The sequence below is a fragment of the Saccostrea cucullata genome, unplaced genomic scaffold (assembly GCF_032062105.1).
Source record: "Saccostrea cucullata isolate Sc308-1 unplaced genomic scaffold, CSIRO_AGI_Scuc_v1 ctg2088, whole genome shotgun sequence".
Taxonomy (NCBI): Eukaryota; Metazoa; Mollusca; class Bivalvia; order Ostreida; family Ostreidae; genus Saccostrea; species Saccostrea cuccullata.
In genome coordinates, this window is record NW_026920228.1 from 89,927 (window position 1) to 110,722 (window position 20,796).

At 34.1% G+C, this 20,796-nt stretch overlaps 1 protein-coding gene across 3 annotated transcripts; it reads right to left on the minus strand.

Annotated features, from left to right (window-relative positions):
* Positions 1-565: 565 nt before the first annotated feature.
* Positions 566-20,127, minus strand: LOC134245331 (uncharacterized). 3 transcript variants are annotated; one of them, XM_062727637.1, is made up of 14 exons: positions 20,015-20,127; positions 16,920-16,982; positions 14,342-14,440; positions 13,292-13,399; positions 12,909-13,067; positions 12,698-12,805; positions 11,226-11,315; positions 10,867-10,977; positions 9,172-9,264; positions 5,445-5,570; positions 5,025-5,129; positions 4,432-4,524; positions 3,458-3,550; positions 566-852 (listed from the first exon to the last, which is right to left on the minus strand). In XM_062727637.1, the coding sequence occupies exons 1-14, from the start codon at positions 20,103-20,105 to the stop codon at positions 689-691; spliced, it is 1,503 nt and encodes a 500-aa protein (XP_062583621.1). In that variant the 5' UTR covers positions 20,106-20,127; the 3' UTR covers positions 566-688. The 3 variants fall into 3 exon arrangements, with proteins under 3 accessions (XP_062583621.1, XP_062583627.1, XP_062583616.1); XM_062727643.1 differs by lacking the exon at positions 20,015-20,127 and adding an exon at positions 19,634-19,682; XM_062727632.1 differs by lacking the exons at positions 9,172-9,264; positions 10,867-10,977; positions 11,226-11,315; ... (4 more) ...; positions 16,920-16,982; positions 20,015-20,127 and adding an exon at positions 7,592-9,085.
* Between the last annotated feature and the right edge of the window lie 669 nt (positions 20,128-20,796).

Here is a 20,796-nt window from a genome sequence, read left to right on the forward strand (position 1 = left end):
TACTTTTTTTGTTTGGATAACTACTCCTTAGTTTCCAAGATAAAGGTGTTCAGGTGCACATGCCGGAATATCAGAACTCTGCATATTGTTTGGATACTGAATTCTTGTTTCTCCATGAGATCACACATCCATTGGATACTATACCATATTTCACCATCAGTTTTTATTGCAGAGACAAACATGGAGTACGTGTACTATCGCGCAAGAATATGACACACAACCAAAACGCATTATTTTAAATAAATAAATGTGTTTATTAAGTGCATACATGAAGTGATCAATAATAATTGTTATTTTTTCATGAAAATAATAATTTAATGTCTTGACAACTTGTTATATAAAATATTTTTACAATGTTTATTTTTGAAACCCATTATTAACCTTAGACTTATAGTTGTTATCATTGTTGATTATCAAAAATAATATACATGTTTATATACATCAAATCAATATTACACTGCAGTGAATTGATCTATTGGCAAATAAGTCCATTTTACAAAAGGAAAATAAAATACTAAATATATAAAAAAAAAAATATAATATAATATATCAAATACATGTTCATGTACATTATGACTATAAAATGAAAAAAAATTCAATACTGATAGAATACGTCATATTGAGTATACTGATCACAAGATATTCAATACTTTCTTTTCAATATCTAAATAAAAAAACAACGAAGAAATCAGCCTTGAGCAGCAAGAGTACTGGACCCTTTATCCTCCATAAACTTGTTAGTCTGGAATCCGGAATACACATACGGACTGGCTCTACTTTTAAGCGATGTTCCGACTTCCGTATGCTGATCATGTTGTAGATTGTATGCATTCGGACCTGGTCCTTCCTCAACTGATAAAAAAAATTAATATTATGTTTTGAAATAAAAAATATCAGGTGTTATCATAGATGCCTTTCTTTTATAACACTTTAACATGTGCACTTGTATTATTTTTGTTGTCTTTCTGAAATTCATGTTGTGGGGATTTGTAAAGTTTATATCTCACTGTGAAATCGCATACTTTTGCATGCTAGAGGTTCACGCCGAGATACATGACTGTACTTTTGACTTGGCGCCGAGTAATCTCTAGCAAACATTGTAAAATATTTTCGCCGCCGAAACTCCAAGTAGAAATAAATCGTTTTATTAAAAAAATTTAGTTTTTGACATTCAAGTCGTGTTTAAAATTCGGGAATGAAATGCAAAAATTCTGACGAAAAGAAAAAGTTTTCCGCTATGAAATAAAGTTGACTGAAATTTTGTTTTCTATGGGGCACCGTTTTGGTATTAACTGCCAAAAAGTGTTATCACCTATTCGAATAAGTGATATCACCTATTCAGATTTTGAATAGGTGATATCACCTATTCGAATAAGTGATATCACCTACAGGCGCGGATCCAGAAATTTTTCAAAGGGGGGGTTGAGGTTTTTTTTCAAAAGGGGGGGGGGTGAAGGCGAAAACAGTTAAAAACGTACGTTGTACACATGCATATAGTTGAATAACTCAATAGAATATCGATACAGGGTGGAGTATGGTTTTTGAAAGTGGGACGTTGATCAATCTGGGAAAAAGTACTTGTATACATTACCAGAAAGTTTTTGAAAAAGAAAGGAAAATAAATCCCAGAACCTGAAAATCCTATTTTGTAAAGGGATGGGGTTTTATTTTGTTTTTACAACCAAATTTCTTTATATATTACAACATTAGCCTTTCACCTTACATTTTCTGTAGTAAAAACACAACCAAAAATTGGAACTTTGTAATTTCTCTTTCTTTTTTGCAAATCCAAAGGGGGGGTTGCAACCCCCGTAACCCCCCCTCTGGATCCGCCACTGACCTATTCAAATAGGTGATATCATCTATTTGATTTGAATTGGTGATATCACCTATTCGAATAGGTGATTCATTTCCAATAGTTGATATCACAAATTCGAATATGTGACATCACCTATTCGAATAAGTGATATCACTTTTTCGAATAGGTGATATCACCTTTTGAAAATGAATGGGTGATATCACCAATTCGAATAGGTGATATCACCAATTCGAATAAGTGATATCACCTATTCAAATAGGTGATATCAATTTTTACCAGTAAATACCAAAGCGGCGCCTCATAGTTTTCCGACTAGCGATCCGTTAAGTTAACGTGAAGCAAAATCAAAAGTGCTTCAAGTGACAAATTAAAATAATGACAAATTGACAATTTTGATTTATTCAATGAACTATGATGCAAACCAAAGGCACCAAACTCGCTTGAATTTTTGACCCCCTAGCATATGTCTAATATATGTATAAAGAGCTCTTTATAATATACTAGGGGTTCAAAAATTCAAGCGAGTTGCTCTTTATCATATACTAGGGAGTCAAAAATTCAAGGGAGTTTGGTGCCTGTGATGCAAACTGAATAAATTATTTCTTGTGATTTTTACCTCCCATGCAAGGATTTATGAATTATTTATTTATGATTTATGTATGATATATTATGTATGATATAATGTTTTCTGTCCAAAATGTCGGATGTAAGGTGAGGTATATAAGGAGCGTAGGGACGTTAACCGAGTCTCTCACTTGTAGGAGTACGGAATCACGCCACTCTGACTGTTTTGAAAATTGATTGTTTCTTTATATATATGTTTGTTTATCTCCCTTCGAGAAATTTTTCCTCACAGCGAGACTCCTCCACTGCAAAATTAGTCTGTCTCCATTGAGCAGTGAGGAATATTTTCGTGCCAGCACCTACTGTTACATGGGACCTTGGTTGATAATTTACGTTTCATCCTAGTCGCCCGCTTGGCGCAATGGTTAGAACGTCTACTCTAGAGTCGCGAAGTATGGAGTTCATCCTTACGTCGCGGGTTCGAATCCCACTGTGGAACCAAGGAGACCGGTCCTATGGACGAGACTGTTTAAACCGAGGTCCCGTGTCGCAGTAGGTGCTGGCACTGAGAAGACCCTCCCTTCTCAACGGCCATGAGTGCCGAGTATAGGATAAAATTTGCAGCTCTCCAATGTCAAGTGGAAGCATCTCCATATGAAAATTCTCGAGAGGGATGTTAAACAACATACAAACAAACAAAGAAAAGTTTAATCCTAATGACCGGTCTCCACCTAGCGCAGTGGGATTCGAATCCGCAACGCAAGGATGAACTTTTAAAACAAATCCTCTGAACACTACGTTATGACGTGAAGTTTATGCTCCTGAATCACAATGACCGTTGTAAGGGTTGAAATGGTTCGTTTGTTTGCTTGTTTAACGTCCCTTCCATAGAACGATTGACATGAGCTGTAAATTTGAAGCTCGCTGGTCTGAAAAGAATCGGGATGGACGACCACAGATGTACAGTGTCACACAATGAAAAAAAATGTATTTATATTGCGCACAAAACTTTATGATCGTTTCTGGATTAATTTCTCTGTGAAATTTCTCCAGATATATACGCAATTATTTTACCTTTGGAGCTGGGGTGTCTCCCCGTCATGGAGTATTTGGGGGCACCGGGGAGATCCTGTGGGGAATATGTGGCAGGCCCGGGACTTAGCCGACCTGAAAAAAAAGAAACCCCAATTATAATTTTATTTTTTTTTATCAGTCTAAATTTCTTCAAATTCGTTGTTGTTAAACAAGTTCATTCATTATTCGGGATTTCAAACAGTTAATAATATTAAAAGTAAGATATGAAATCCTGAATTTGGGTACACAGTAACACTGTAAGAGAACACTGTATATACACCTTCTGTATATTGACGTTTAAGGTAGAATAATTCGTGTAGACTATCTTAGATATCAAATCTTAAAAAAAAAACTATCCAAAAAATTATTTCAGTTAACTCGCTATCTGGGATTTCAAATATCGTATACACAGTACCTGGGATATCAGATTTATAACATACTCGTACATGTACTCACTTTCAAGGATATCAATCCAGTATAAACTTAGCATCCGGGAATATTAAATCCCAGATACTTACTATCCGGAATATCAAATTCACTATCTAAAGATATCAAAAATAGTAAATACGAATTCACTTTACGGGATATCAAATAGAAAAAGACTTTTAACAAATTAACCAGTTATCAAATCCAGTTATCATTCACAATTCGGGAAATCAAATCAAGGACTATCCAGGATATTTAATTTAGTATATACTCACTATCTAGGATATAAAATACAGTATATACTCACTATCTGGGATATAAAATACAGTATATACTCACTATCTAGGATATCAAATACAGTATATACTCACTATCTGGGATATCAAATACAGTAAATACTCTCTATCATGAATATCAAATTCTGCTAGATAATACTCATTATCCTGGATATCAAACACATTAAATTAAGAATACCCCCGGTAACTATCTGGGATATCAAATACAGCAAATACCCAATCTCTGGGATATCAAATAAAGTTAATACTCACTATCTGGGATATCAAATCGTTTTCCCATGGAGAAGGCAGGGCCCTCTGGCACTCCCTTTTCGTACTCGTATTTGTTTGGGGCGGGATTTTCGTCTGAAAATGAATAAGCACGATATTATATAAATATATAAAAATTTTCGATGTTACTCTCAGCTACATGCAATATTCATTATATTATACTGAATGTTTTATAAAAATACATAGAACAGTGAACCGTGCGCGCATAAATTCTGCGCAGTCGCTATTTTTTGGAATATCACCCGTCGTCAAGCAATGTTGACTGTTGCTACGCTGGAGGGCGTGGCTTCATTATTCAGCGGGTAATAGTGTTTTTCAACAAATGTTTTTCGAGCAATCAGATTCAACTTATTTACATGAAAATATAAAAAATTATATAAATCTTGCATGTAGTTGAGTGTAACATAGCAAACTTTCGTCCCAAGCAAGAAAACCACTGTCAACTGAGGAGCAGTAGTAGAGTGTAACATTGAAAAATTTCACCCCAAGAAATCCATTGTCAACCGAGGCGCAGAAAAGTTAAAATGTAGTGCTGAGTTTCATATTTTCAAATAGCATAAATTGCTAAATCTCACTTAGTTTCTCTTGGAGTTTCTCTCCAATTTTGTAAGCAGGAGAATCATTGGCTGAGAACTTCTTCCGGGTACTGTAACTTCCAGGTCCGGGTAAATCAACGGAGTCTGACGTCAAAAAGGAGTGTAGATATGATTATTAAAATTGACATGTCTCTAGAAACACGAAGTGTAAAAAAAAAAAATCCATTTGTTCTTTTTACAAATTTATTTTAAAACCTTTATTGTATATTAAGGTATAAAATTATTTATTTGGCCACAAATTGCTAAAGAAAAAAGCGCATAATTTTAAAAAAAAAACTATCAGCTAACCAAACATCATAAATTAAACATTAAAAACTCCATCACTATGATTTATACCATGATATATTAGATATATTACAGTCATATCTATGTTGCTTACAGGAGAAGAAAAAACACTACCTTTTGGAGTATAATTCAGAGAATCCGGGAATGACGGTTTTGTTTTTTGGCGGTTAGTGAACATCGGGGTCTTCCGGAGGTTTGCTTTCGTTAGGGTGTAATCCGTGGGACCTGGTCGTGTTGGCTCTGGATTAAATTGAATGTAACAATTTAGAGGACATCTAGTTGAAGCTTGTAAAATTAAACTTGAAAGCTTCAAACATATTTTCATTAGGTTAAGGAACATTTATTTCTGTAAGATATGAATTTTTATTTTAAGTCAGTTATATTTTTGGTAAGAATTATATACTGGTGCTTACAGATCACCGCTCTTTTCATTATAAATGAGAACAATGCATAAGTTTTTAAAAATACCCACAATCTGCATATATAAAAGCTTGACACTATGAAATCTAAAAGTGAAAGCTCAGAAAAGTCTAAGCTTTGAACTACATGGCAAAATTTGACTGTGTGTAAAATATCACATTGCAGTACTTGTAAAAATGACCCTTATACCAAAACAAGAGGCCCATGGGCCACATCGCTCACCTGAGCACATTGGCTAGGAAATAAAAGCAGAAATCACTTCAGTATTGAGAAGTTTACATTGGGGGGTCTGGAATCTTATATTACCAACTACCTGATGATGCTTCCATACAACAAATGCCTTTGCTATTTTCGAGCAGATGATTTTTTTCCTGTTTATTCATTTGACACCCCCCCCCCCCAATTGTGGCCCAGTCCTACCCCTGCCAGGAGCCCTCATTTGAACCAATATGACTTTGTACTACCTGCGGATGCCTCCATATCAAAATGATTAAACATGGTTTTTCTGTTCTTGGGGAAAAAAATTCCTTGATAAAAACTTTGATCCCCAATTGTGGCCAACCCTACCCAACCCCTACTTCCCGTTCATGACTTGAACAAACTTGAATCAACACTACGTGAGGATGCTATAAAAATATGACCAATCATGGCTTTATGGTTTTTTAAAAGAAGAGTTTTAAAGAAATTTCCTATGTATTTATTCCCATGTAAAACTTTAATTGTCCATTGTGGTCCCGTCCTCCCTATGGGTGTCATGATTTGAACAAACTTGAATCTACCGGCACACTACCTGAGGATGTTTTCACATAAGTTTCATCTTTCCTGGCCAAGATTTTTCCTATATATTTCTATGTAAATATTTGATCGTCAGTTGTGGCCCGCCCTACCCTGGGGGTCATGATTTGAACAAAATTGAATCTACACTACCTGAGGATGTTATCATGTAAGTTTCATCTTTACTGGCGCAGTGGTTCTTGAGAAGAAGATTTTCAAAGATTTTTCCTATAAATTCATATGTAAAACTTTGATCGTCAATTGTGGCCCCGCCCTACCCCCGGGATCATGAATTGTACAAAATAGAATCTACACTACCTGAGGATGCTTCTACATGAGTTTCATCTTTTCTGGCCCAGTGGTTCTGGAGAAGATTTTCAAAGACTTTTCCAATATATTCCTACGTTAAACTTTGATCAGCCATTGTGGCCCGCCCTACCCCCGGGGGTCATGATTTGTACAAAACAGAATCTACACTACCTGAAGATGCTTCTACATGAGTTTCATCTTTCCTGGCCCAGTGGTTCTGGAGAAGAAGATTTTAAAAGATTTTCCTATGTATGCCTATCTAAAACTTTGATCGTCAATTGTGGCCCCGTCCTACCCTCGGGGGTCATGATTTGAATAAACTTGAATCTACACTACCTGAGGATGCTTCCACATGAGTTTCATCTTTCCTGACCCAATGGTTATGGATAAGAAGATTTTTAAAAGATGACATTAATTTTTTATTAATTCATAATTATCTCCCCTTGGAAGAGGACTTGGCTCTTCATTTGAACAAACATGAATCCCCTTCACCCAAGAATTTGATTGAAAATGACCCAGTGGTTCTTGAGAAGATGAAAATGTGAAAAGTTTACGACGACGCAGACGACGAAAACGACAGACAACAGACAAATTTTGATCAGAAAAACTCACTTGAGCTTTTGGCTCAGGTGAGCTAATAAATATCGCTGAAAAAAATAGATTGTATTTGTGCTAAGATGAACACGGTTTTAAGGAATCGTGTAGCCACTACTATAACCTCCCCGAACACAGCAAACACACTCTTCAAACATTTGTACCTCCAAAAAGGGATTTGAGTCGCCTCCCCTTGAGGGAGACGGCAGGGGAAGAAAACAAAGTCGAACTGTTCACTTTATAATCGTTTGGTCCTGGTGTTTTATCTTTTGTGTTAATCTCGGGTTTGATATACATTGGACCACTGTTTCCTTGGAATGGTCCACCATAGTGATCCCGAACCCGATTGTCTTTTAAACCATTGAAACCACTTCCGATTGTTGTTTTAATGTTGTATGAACCCGGGGCGGGAGCATCATTAGATTCAGCAGGAAGTAAAAATGTAGCGTGATATTCTTTCAGGTGATCAAATCGTCGGGTTCGGTCTCCTTTAAAACTAACACCAGGTGTATTCATTTCAACAAATGCCCGCTGTCTTGACTTTTGCTTCGTTTGTGCTCTGCTTTCAGCACGTGATCCCTTAAACGATACTGCTGCAGTTTCTGCTCCGATTGTGCTTTTAATCTCGTATGCTCCTGGTGCTGGAGTTTGATCAATCATATCCGGAACTAAGAACACAGCATTCTGGGTCTTAGCTGTGTCAAACTGTCTATGCCTATCTCCCTTCATTGACACACCCGGAGTGGTACCGACAGCTACAGGAACGTCGTACATTTTATCGTTCCTTCGATTTGTCGACAATTCAGGACCGATATATGTTCGGCCAGTGTCGGTCTGAAATGGACCAAGGCTACTTCTACTACCTTTAAAACTCGGAGACGGGGAATGAACTCCCATTGTTGAGCCAATATTATAACTTCCGGGCCCAGGCGTTTTCTCTATAGTTTTTGGAAGAAGGAACCCACAGTTCAGTCTTGGTGTTTCATTGAAGTTTCTTTCACGATCTCCTTTCAAAGAGACCCCTTGCGTTTTTCCGATTGATGAGGGTATATCGTAAGTTTGAGGGCCCAGTAGTCTTGAGCCTCTTTCATCAAACTGGGGTGTTATGTGCATTTGACCTCGATTTGACTGAAACGGTCCACTTCGACGACCTTTTAATGAAGCTCTACTACTCCCAAAACCAAACTTTTCTTCCACGTTGTAAGCATTTGGACCGGGCGTATCATCTACTAAATTTGGCAGAAGAAAACAAGCCTCTTTTCTGGCTGAATCGAAGTTTCGTTTCCGGTCACCTTTAAATGATACTCCTGGTGTACTGCCTATAGTGGTCTTCATTCGATAAGAATTAGGGGCCGGAGTGTCCTCGAAGTACCGCGGACTCAGTATGTCAGACTTTGAACCAGTGGTGAAGAATGTCCGCGGACTGAGATCGTTGTGACTCAGCGTCTTTTTCAGGTCGAGGCGGGGAACCCCTATGTGGCTACTAGAACTATTCAGATCCATCATTGATCTCGCAAAATATTGACTCATGATTCTAGTGAAGTTTTATTTTCTTTGGCTTTAAAAACTGAAAGGTTTTTATATTTACACTATATACCTATATAGTTTGTCAGAGCCTCAAAATCAATGATTGTTTCAGAATGAGATGTCTAATTCTCGACTCTGAAACATTACTGGCGCCACAATCTGGACGTTTTATGAAATATCATTCACTTGTGATCAGGGTGGATTTTCGTTACAGTACCTTCAGGATCAAACCACTTGTATGCCAGGGTTGTAGCTTTGTTGTCTCTGATAAGGGATTCCGGAAGGTAATATCGTGCAGGAGATGGTCCACCTTGAAAATTTAAAAAAGAATGTGGTTTTTTATCAAATATTTTTCATATATTGTAAGAAAATCCTTTTGACATTCGAAGGACCCCTATGCACTGATGGAAATATATCTTTGAGAGAAGCAAATCATATAAAATCATATCATAGATTATAAAGATAAAAATATTGCGTTATAGATCAATTATTGTGCAAGTGTATGCAACAAGATATTTATATAAGAATATTTTTATCCTAAAACATCCTCTAATCGTCCTGGTGAATTAAATTTAATAATATTATATAACCTCAGAGTAATTTAAAAAGGAACTATAAACATATTGAAACTGAGAAGAAACTTCCTTATTTACCCTAAGATGTAATTCATATAGAGTTCAGTTGTTAAGTCCGAGAGGTCATTCAGGGTGCTTGTTACTTGTTTCACTTGAGAGGTATTATCACAGGTTCTTAAGTGTTAAACTTGAGTAATTAAGGTTACTTGTACTTGCTTAATCTGAGAGGTAATTAATGTTGCTTACTTGTTAAACTTGAGTGATAATTGATGTCGTTTACCTGTTTGACTTACGTGTTGAACCTGAAACATAAGTAAAGTTGCTTACTTGTTTAACTTGAGACGTAATTAAGGTTACTTACGTGTTTAAGCTGAGACGTAATTAAGGTTGCTTACGTGTTTTACCTGAGACGTGATTAAGGATGCTTTCTTGTTTAACTTGAGACGTAATTCAGGTTGCTTACTTGTTTAACTTGAGACGTAATTTAAACTGCTTACTTGCTTAACCTGATACGTAAGTAAGGTTGCTAACTTGCTTAACCTGAGACATAATTAAAACTGCTTAATTGTTTGACCTGAGACGTTAAGGTTGCTAAAGTCTTTTACAAGAGACGCAATTAAGGTTGCTTACTTGTTTAACTTGAAACTTAGCTAAAGTTGCTTACGTGTTTAATCTGAGACGTAATTAAGGTTGCTTACGTGTTGAACGTGATACGTAATTAAAGTTGCATACTTGTTTAACTTGAGACATAATTAAGGTTGCTTATGTGTTAAACCTAAGGCATCATTAAGGTTGCTTTCGTGTTTAACCTGAGAAGTAATTAATGTTGCTTACTTATTTAACCTTAGAAGTAATCAAGGCTGCTCACTTGTTTTACTTGAGACTTAAGGTTGCTTACGTGTTTATTCTGAGACGTAATTAAGGTTGCTTACTTATTTAACTTGAGACGTTATTAAGGTTGCTTACTTGTTCGACTTTAAACGTAATTCAGGTTACTTACGTGTTTAATCTGAGATGTACATGTAATTAAGGTTGCTTACTTGCTTAACTTGAGATTTAATTAAGGTTGCTTACGTGTTGAACCTGAGACGTGATTAAGGTTGCTTACGTGTCGAACCTGAAACGTAATTAAAGTTGCTTGCTTGTTTAACCTGAGACGTAGTTAAGGTTGCTTACTTGTTTAATCTGTGAGGTAATTAAGGTTGCGAGGTAAGAAAATAGGTAACTTTTTCGTATTTTCTCTTTTTTATGCAAATTTACATCGGTTTAACTTGTTTAACAGGAGAGGTAATTAATGGTGCTTTCTTGTTTAACTTGAGGTAATGAAGGTTACTTACTTGTGTCTCTGTCTTTCTCCTGCCTCCTGCTCGCTATGATTACAGACGTGGCTCTACCAATAGTAGTACCGAGATCGTACGTGTTCGGCGCAGGGCTGTCCTTATTAACGGCTACAGATATAATACATAATCTGCCATCAGCTCGGTGTGCAGAAATTTACATATAAATTTTGTTTTCAGTTGGAAATTTTGATAAATTATGGATCCAGAGTATATATATAAATTCTAATTGTATACAAGTTATTGACTCTCAGCAGACATTAACAAAAAATAAGTTTTTATTTTGAACTCCAGTGCAGAAGAATTGTTTATGAATTGATTACTTTTTATCAATTAGTTATCCCATCACTTAACCGTACTTTGTTGAACATTTGGAGGGGGCGGCAGTTTACAACCAAAGGAGTAGGACGGACCACGTGACGTCGGGTTAACAATGTAATCACAGGGACCTGGAATGAAGGCATAAGATGCAACGTCAGGAATTGCCACTCAACGTTGTAACGTCAAAACGTCAATATGAATTGTTAACGTGCAGTGTTTAAAGAATTACATGTAATCCCATTGAAGTAATTATTAATAGTAATTTGTTGACAGAACCTTGGGTAAATATACTTTTTTCGATGAAGCAGGTCATCAAAACAAACTACGCTGTATTTTTAATTTTCTATCATTGTTTTCTCTCTTGCATATTGAAAATTCTGCACTTGGATGGATTTAAAATTTTAACTACATTTGTATGCGATACTAGTAATCGTTTTATGGTGATCATTTAAAAAAATCAACAGAAAAAAGCAGTTTAAGGATACAGAGAAGTGATAATCAAAGATGAACATGTTAAGTATGAAGGGTACAACAATACGCAAATAAATTAATAGGAAATGCACATTGACGTATGTCCCAAATCGTGCATTCATAGAACGTCATACGTCATTTTAAGCAGCTGGGGACATTTCTGCAAGACATTTCGATTCTCTAGTAATTTTCTTATTAACCGGTAAGATCTTATGAAACCTTTATGTATCAAAAGTAATTTCTCAGTACTTTCCACTGATATAAATTTTAATAAACATTGCCTCTTGAATTCGGAATAAGTTAATAAACTATTAAATAATATATATTTGACATTGCGTCATTTACGCAGCGGGACATATTTGCAAGACACAGATTATGTTCGATTAAAAACCTTAGCGCCTGGAAAATTTTGATTATCTTTTTGGAACAAGTTGTTGTTTAAAAGTACTCATTGTATGTCAATTCAAATTTGTACATTTTACCGACAAATTTTTCTTTTTTCACGATGGAAAATGCGTTACACTAAATTTTCATTGAATGGGACATCTTGAAGGACTTTTTTCAAAGGACGTGGGTATCTATTCTCTTAACAGAGGTTGACAACAAACATAGGATGTCTAAATATGATGTAAGTGAACGATCCTGTAAATTATCAAAGAGATGCGAGAAGATTTTTCAACTTTTTTCTAAAATAAAATCTGTTGAAGGTATTTTTCTGTTACAACGGGACAGGACGAAAATTGACGTTATTCCGGAATATTGTAGTCTGTCAATGTGTACATACCTTGTAATAATACTTCTTTTTGTTACAACATTATTGGTGAGAAAAAAATCCTTTGCTTTCATATGAAACACTACATGTTTATTATCAAGACTGTACTGTAAATGTAAGCTCTAAACGGATTGAGCGTATTATTTCCTATTAGTAGCAATTCCTGACGTTACGTCATAAACGTTACATGTAGCTTAATATAGAAAGTCTGGCCGGGTACATGGACGTCAGAATATTAATTTTTGAGGAAAATCATTGATAACATGCCTGGTGAGTACTTCCAAACTGTCGTCCTTGCTACTCCAAATGATTTCTTTGGACCTCGACCGAAGTAAGAGGAATTTGGTCTATAATTCGGTCCGGGTGTTGAAAAACCTATAAATTGAAATTATGTTATATAAAAAAATTATATACCACCAATAAAATAGTAATTGTGAAGTGTCTGGTGTAAAGTTTTTCTCGGTATTCCATAGCCTACCTTGGGAGTCCACGGGCTGAACCTGACTGTTGGGGGGACCGGTATAGACGTCAGCACGCTGCTTGTGGGCGATACTAAATTTTGGACCACAATTATTTCCTACCTGTTGATAGCTAGAGTTGTACTTCGCTGGTCCGATAACTGTACAGTACTTCTCAGCTAAGAGTGAAATAAAAAGTACCTATGCTCATTACTGGAACAACGAGAAGTCTTAATGATACATTAAGTTCTTTGTCAAATGCGTAGTATTATATATAAGTGATTTTTTTTTTCTCTATGTACATTTATGGTTATTTAGGCAGTCTGTTGGATGTCTTTAATTCGATCCCAAAATTATTTATGCTTATAGGAATACTTAATTATTCTACACAAAACCATCTCACCTTCTTCGTCAAATGAACATTTACTTCTTCCTTTGAAAGTAACTGTTTTGTTTTTCCAGATCAAGTCCCCGCTGGTAGAAAAATCTGAGGGGCCGGGATTACCACTGTCTGTCAAAAAGCAAAAAATACTCATAACTTTATTAATTTCTTCGATTTTATTTTAATTAAAACCCACTCGCAACAAAATTTGAGTCTATAGTAAGTTAGTGGATGAGTGAGTTAGTCTCTATAGTAAGTTAGTGGATGAGTGAGTTAGCGTCTATAGTACGTTAGTGGATGAGTGAGTTAGTGTCTATAGTAAGTTAGTGGATGAGTGAGTTAGTGTCTATAGTAAGTTAGTGGATGAGTGAGTTAGTGTCTATAGTAAGTTAGTGGATGAGTGAGTAAGAGTCTATAGTAAGTTAGTGGATGAGTTAGTTAGTGTCTATAGTAAGATAGTGGATGAGTGAGTTAGTGTCTATAGTAAGTTAGTGGATGAGTGAGTTAGTGTCTATAGTAAGTTAGTGGATGAGTGAGTTAGTGTCTATAGTAAGTTAGTGGTTGAGTGAGTTAGTGTCTATAGTAAGTTAGTGGATGAGTGAGTAAGAGTCTATAGTAAGTTAGTGGATGAGTGAGTTAGAGTCTATAGTAAGTTAGTGGATGAGTTAGTTAGTGTCTATAGTAAGTTAGTGGATGAGTGAGTTACTGTCTATAGTAAGTTAGTGGATGAGTGAGTTTGTGTCTATAGTAAGTTAGTGGATGAGTGAGTTAGTGTGTGCCTAACGTAAGTGACGCAAATAATTAAGTCGGGATCGATGTACACTCTTAAGAGAAGATGCTATGCTTTAATGTTATTGGTTTTTACAGACTGTAGTCAATGACAAATTATACATGTATTTTTATATCATTCATATGCACATATGATCGCTCTTAATTATTTCATTCAGAAACATTTTTAAAAAAAACACTTGTGCGTATTTGAAATACAGCATTATAAAATTACATGTAATAATTTTGTATTCAAAAAAGAGCTGAAGAGTTTTAATTTTCTCTTTAAATATCGAATCTTACCTTTTCTTGTTTGATGTTTTCCGGAAATAGAGTAATGGGGAAGTGATTCCTTATGACTGATTAAAGGTAGATAATCCGCGGGTCCAGGGGTTGGATCACCTTAAATAAAATAAAAATAATTTTTAAATGAAGTGAAAACACACAACAAGTCCTAAAGTTTCTTGAAATCTACTTTTAGGTATCTTTTTTCGAGCTTTTTTTTTTTTTTGGTTTTGGTTTTGGAAATATTTCGTGCTACAAAATTAAAGCAATTTTGCATAAAAACGTGTAAAAACACTCAAATATTTATTTATTTATTTTATTTCATTTCAAGACAAGACTCTACTTTATACAAAAAGAACAAAAGTCCACATTTTCATATAGACTGCATATACATGTATATAAATAGCAGGCAAATCTCTGTTTATCATGCTTTTTTCTGGTGGAAAAATCCTAGACTTTATCCGAAACTGGTTTAGCTTACATATACTAATTATTGCGCATGATTCATAATGAAAATATTTTACTATATATATTTTTATGTAAAAAAAAAAAACTTTAATGGATCTCCTTATCCTTAGATCGGGGTAATGAAATGACAGTGACCCCAATATGACCTTGGGCTTTAAATGATATAAATATTGTAATGGTGGATATCGATATCCACTATTACAATATATCTTCATGAGAATCTATCTCTCCTCGGCTACAGTGGCACTGATTATCAAATTTGGGGAAATCCATTACTGTACTTTGTGATTTAGGTCTTCTGACATATATCGTTATATGTGGAATGTATTAGTGATTATTATATGGCTCTCAGACATTCACATTATCTGAAAATGAAAAAGAAAAAAAGACCCCGTGCAAATGATTGATTAGCAGGTTATTTTGTCGGCTTTTCGTTTTAGTATAACTTTTTCATTATTTTTAAAATAAAAAATATAAATTATTTGATTCAGATACGTATTATGTAGATAACGAACATGTATATTAGTGGCACTTGAATTAGTATTTTTAACTTTAGGAAGGGGCGGGGGATCTTAACTTAAGGAAACAATAAAGACGGCCTACTGAAGTCCCTTGTAGATTTATGTAGTTAGAGTGATCTGCTCTTTGGTGTGATATAGAGTAAATGAAATATAAGTACAGTGTAACTGACTTAATTTGATTAAACGTGTATAAAACATTATTTTTGACAAATATATGCGAAAACATTGTAAACTTGCACACATTTTCGCATACTTAAGGAGCAACATTGATTTATTGTTATTCATGCATTTATTTTTGGATTTTTCCCTGGAGAAATATGACAAGAATCCCAATTTGAAAATGAAATGCAAGATAAACTCATCTTTATATGATATATCTTTTCGTAACTGTTTAGAGCTTTGTTAATCATATTTTAACATTATTTTATATACATGTATGGAAGGAAATTATGAGAAAATACCTGCATTGACAAAATGGATATCATCTCCAAAACACAATCTATCATGTATAAATGTACATGTACTTAACTTTTACCTATCAAAAGATACTGTTTTTAAAACATTCCATGCGATCACATTGTTTTGTAGATAATACGATGTTAAGAAAACGAGTGTTATGTTTCGATGCACATGATCATTAAATTAAACAGTTCTTCGTTTAATTTTCAATCGAGCAGTTTTAAATAACCAATACACAAAACGCAATGCTATACAGTAAAATCGATCAGTGTATTGCAGTGCTTATCGACCCCTTTATTTTATGAATCAGTAAACGTTACTGTTGTCCCAGACATTATTTTGTCAGCAGCATTATCAATTCATTAGAGTGCACATAAAACGTGGAGTGCCAGACGATTGAATTGCATTATTCAAGCAATTAAATGGCAGTTCCGACGTTCGAATGCAATTCTGTTTGACCGTTGACGGTTCTAAAGTAATGAATAAATCTTACCCCTTTTGTTGATTATATCGAAAATTAAATATATTTACCCTACTTTTTGAAAATAAAAGAAAGTATTGTTAATGAGAAAATGTAGAACATAAAATATCCTGAGATGCCTGTAATTAGTCAGATTATATATTTATTTGCAAGATTATCGAAACGTGTATATGATTCTTTTATGTTTGCAAGTGGCTTTTCTCTCAAAATTTAATGTATACGAAGAGCAAAATCGCTTGAATAGATCTTTTTAATTACAGTTTATACACTTTGTACAAAACGTATTTTCCAAAACGTATTAATATTAAAGACCCCCCCCCCGAAAGGCGGATCCAAAACCCTCAACTTTCTGTAAAGTTTCCCATATATTAAAGTACCTTAGGTGTTGGTATCATTTCTCTTTATCGGGGTCCATAATTCTATGTTGTATATTAATGATAGATGTGTACAAACATTAGATATCCCTTCTTATTGAATTTCCTTTTACTAAACATTTTTTTTTCTCTTTTATTTATCCCCCTGTTTAAATTGAAATAGAGCTTGACCCCCTCCTAACCTAAAAAAAAAATTGATATTTTTATATGCATGATGGCGTGAGTTGTATTTTGTATATTTAGTAACCTTTTTTTTCAGAAATACCGAATATTGATATCAAACAGATACTCACCAAGTGACGTCAGGGGTTTTCCCTCCGGGGGAACGATATAGTTCCCCATGGCATCTCGAGTGACTAAAAATACATACGAACAATGGTTAACACGAAAATATTTTGGACAAGCCATGTAAAGAAAATCATTCTTACACTTTTATAGTATTACATTTACAGAATTTTATAATCAATCATTGTATATATTTGACTCGGCTATATTGAGCAGAGTTTTGAAATTTCCTTTTACAAATTACAAGCACATGTAAGCAAAATTAAAAGCTGCAGGTTTTTTATGAATAATGATTTATTTTAGAAAAGTTTCTTTTCATTGATTATAGAATTGTTACAGACCATTTATGATCATTGAATTTGATACCTCTGATAGGCAATGACCACAAAGAACACGTGTATTATTGTACCTTATATCTTTATCTCATCATACATATCTTCATACAATATGCGATATATTTCCATATTTTTCCATTCATTCGCTTAACTATCGTCTCAGAAAAAAAACACATGATACTAATAGACATTCTCATATTTACAACAATTTGGAAAATCGGCGGATCGAGCTTCTTTCGATTAAGGAGAACAGAAAATGTCATTAAATTTGGTAAGAAATATACATATAATCATATAGTTTCTCATTAATGCATAAACAATGTTTTTAAGCAAATTGCAAATTTTTAATTTATAACATTTGGACGCAGATAATGTTTTAAATATAATAACACATCGTGTGTATTGTATAAGACTATGCACAGATACTTTTATACAAAATCGATTATTCTTCTCTTTATTTCAAGTGAATTTCATATTTCATATGTTCCATTCTGTTTGATCTGTACCGTTAGCTTTAATTCCGACTTAAATAAAATGAACCCCTTTTAATGTTACATTCAATTTCCTCCTTAATATTGACTTCTAATTATTGGCCTCGGTTTATTGGCCGTCTTTGATCCGATCACCTTCATTTGCTTTTTTACTTCTTTGAATTCGATCCAAATCAATGCATCGGGTAGAAAAGAAAGCTGTTTTATGTTATCAATTATTTTTATGATGGAAAAATATTTTTGCAACAAGCTAATTTTTTGCATTATTTCCGGTGGTGGTTGTTTAACAGAATTTCGTGGTTGTATAATGATAAAACTAAATTAATTTTGCATAAAAGATTGACACATCTAAATTTGCCTATACATGCGCGTAATCGATTTTTTTTTATTTCAAAGAGAATAAAATGTCTTTGACACAAACAGAATTATTCATTTTAAAGTACAAATGTAAAGTTCTCTTCAAAGCTCACTTTAAAAGCATGGAATTATTCAGATATAAATTCAAACAGCCATTAAAGTGATAAACAAGAATTAAAAATTTATTTGTGTCAAAAATTAATCTTTAAAATGTTTTGTAACGTTTTATAAGAACGAGTTACGGTAACATTTTGACTTCTATTTTCTTTCCATTTATCCATTTATTTTTTATTGATGGCTACGAATCTCAAATGAAACCGTATATTTAAGCTTATCATAATTTCAATTTTCCTGTCAAACCAGGCTTTTTTTCTTCTTCTCAGTTTCAAGCCATGCATAAACATGAAAAACAAAGAAGATGGGCGCATTTGCCGTGTGATCTGCAGGAATCATTTCTACGAAATATTTATGGTTTAGATGTCCATGATTTGGTTGGCTGACCGTAGCTGGTCAGATTTTACAAACACAGCCATAGGATTTTTCTTTCATTAAGTTTGGAATACCATATCAGATTGTAATATTTATACCCGTTATTCTTAGGAAATACAATAACAAAGGAAAGCTTCACCAAAAAAAAATTATTAAAACACCTATTAGATAAAAGACGTACGATAAGTGTACATGTACATCAAAGTGTAAGTAGAATAGAAGATCGAAATTGATTTCGCTCTTGGTGCAACTGAACCAAAATTTATCTAATTCAAAATTTGAATAAATCGGTACATAAATTGTAACTGACAAAAGAATTGATTGTTGGCATTAAAAAAAATCAACGCCCCATGCGAGGCTCGAACCAAAAAAAAATTATTTATGGTGCACTAAACAGGTAGCCCATCATACTGAGCTATTACGGCTACACATACTCATTTTGTTATAAAAGGAAAAAGAAGCACAACATTTACACAATTGGATTTTTTAGAAAAAGTTTTTTTCATGGTCTCTGGACTCTGGGTCTTCTCTCCATTTTTTACAAATGTATGTTCGTTTCTTTTAATTCAAATACACACAAATAACGTTTCAAAATCATGGAGAGAAGACCCAGAGTTAGAAAATTTTTAGAAAAACGTGTTTAAAAATGTAACATTTTGTACTAAATGCCCGATCTAGCCAATTTTGAAGTTATTTTTAAGCAAATCAAATCTCACTATCGGGAAATAATTTTCCTTTCCCAATTCACAGGAACCCGATAAATAAAATGAATGTTAAAATTTCATATTACATGTGGATAAAATTTTCACTTTTCAAGTACGCCCAGATTCCTGCCGAATGCCAATCAAAAGCGCCCTCGTTCTTTCCAAAAAATAAATATAAACTTCCTTCTTTTTTCATCAAGTGACAAAAGAATTTATAATAGGCCTAAATAACAACTACAAAACACAAGAAGCTGGCTGGGATAACAAGATTTACTTTTTGGGATCTGTGGTATACTACTTTATGACCCACACCTACCCCTTAAAAATCTAATGGAATTTCCCTTACCTCGTCTTGTCTCTCTTTTTCTTGTTATTCCCATCATCATATGTACCAGATACAATTATTTTACCGGAATATGCGAAAGCGAGAAAATCGAAGACTGAATAAATACTGATTCCCAATCACCGCTGTAAACCCGGTAATAAACTGTACAGCTAATGAAATTTTAGCATCACTAGCCTTGTATATTAATGCTGCAAACTAATTAACTTTCTAAGATCTCTACTTCTACCTTTTATTGTTTCTAATGTTTACTACTTTGATTTTTTTTATTTTACATACGGTGATGCTTTTACGAGGTCCTGCACAAGATAACAAAGGTCGAATTGAAAAATATTGCTCTCTGTAATAAACTAAAAGGATGCCGTTAAATATTTTTTATCTTACCTTCATAAATTTGCTTTCGAGTCGCAAAATTGAATTTTCTTTTGAGATATGGAAGGTGCAAATCGTTATTTATTCGATTTTTCATCGCCATTGCAGCATTCCGATTCAAGTTTTACGTGCTGTTCTATTGTGACGTCACAGTAGATTGACGTAACAGAATATGCCAATTCCACAACTAGCCTAGTCTCTGAAGCGCGTGAAACTTTAAATTTCTTTTTATTAAAAAAAAAAAAATTGTGCGTTACCCAAAAGTAGACTTGTGCATTTATCACACCAATTTCTTGCTCTTATAAATAAAAACTTTTATGGCATACTGTGGCATGTAATGAATCAGCGAATAGCGCTACAAGATAAACATTGCACAATTTTATTGCACATTCCACGTCTCTAAGAATTTATATCTTTAATGCTCTCTCAGGTTATGTTCCCAATTGACCTTGATACCATTTACAGATATTTCAGAATCAATCAGAAAGTAAATACATCTATTTATGAACCTCGACATCTCACGATGAAGGTTATTTTTCCATTCACTTCTGTCGTATATTTGTAACGATCTAGAAAACTCTAAAAGTCTGAATAAATTGTATATGGGATTAAATTGTACAAAAAACTTAAAGCAATTGAAAGTGCAATGAACAATTTCAATAAATCAAATTCAAAATTCAAAATTCAAAAACCAAAAGAATCAAGTATGTAGGGAAGAAATCATCATAAACTCTTGCACATAAGACCATTTTTGAAACTTTAAATGTTTGTCAACTCCTTCCTGACTCAGGGTT

Excerpts from the sequence above, each read along its gene's own strand:
- LOC134245331 (XM_062727632.1), bottom strand. The coding sequence starts at position 8,957 with ATGAGTCAATATTTTGCGAGATCAATGATGGATCTGAATAGTTCTAGT. Across the intron at positions 5,130-5,444 it reads TCTGAATTATACTCCAAAAG|ACTCCGTTGATTTACCCGGA; the intron begins GTAGTGTTTTTT and ends TTTTGACGTCAG. Across the intron at positions 3,551-4,431 it reads ACGATTTGATATCCCAGATA|GTCGGCTAAGTCCCGGGCCT; the intron begins GTGAGTATTAAC and ends CTTTTTTTTCAG.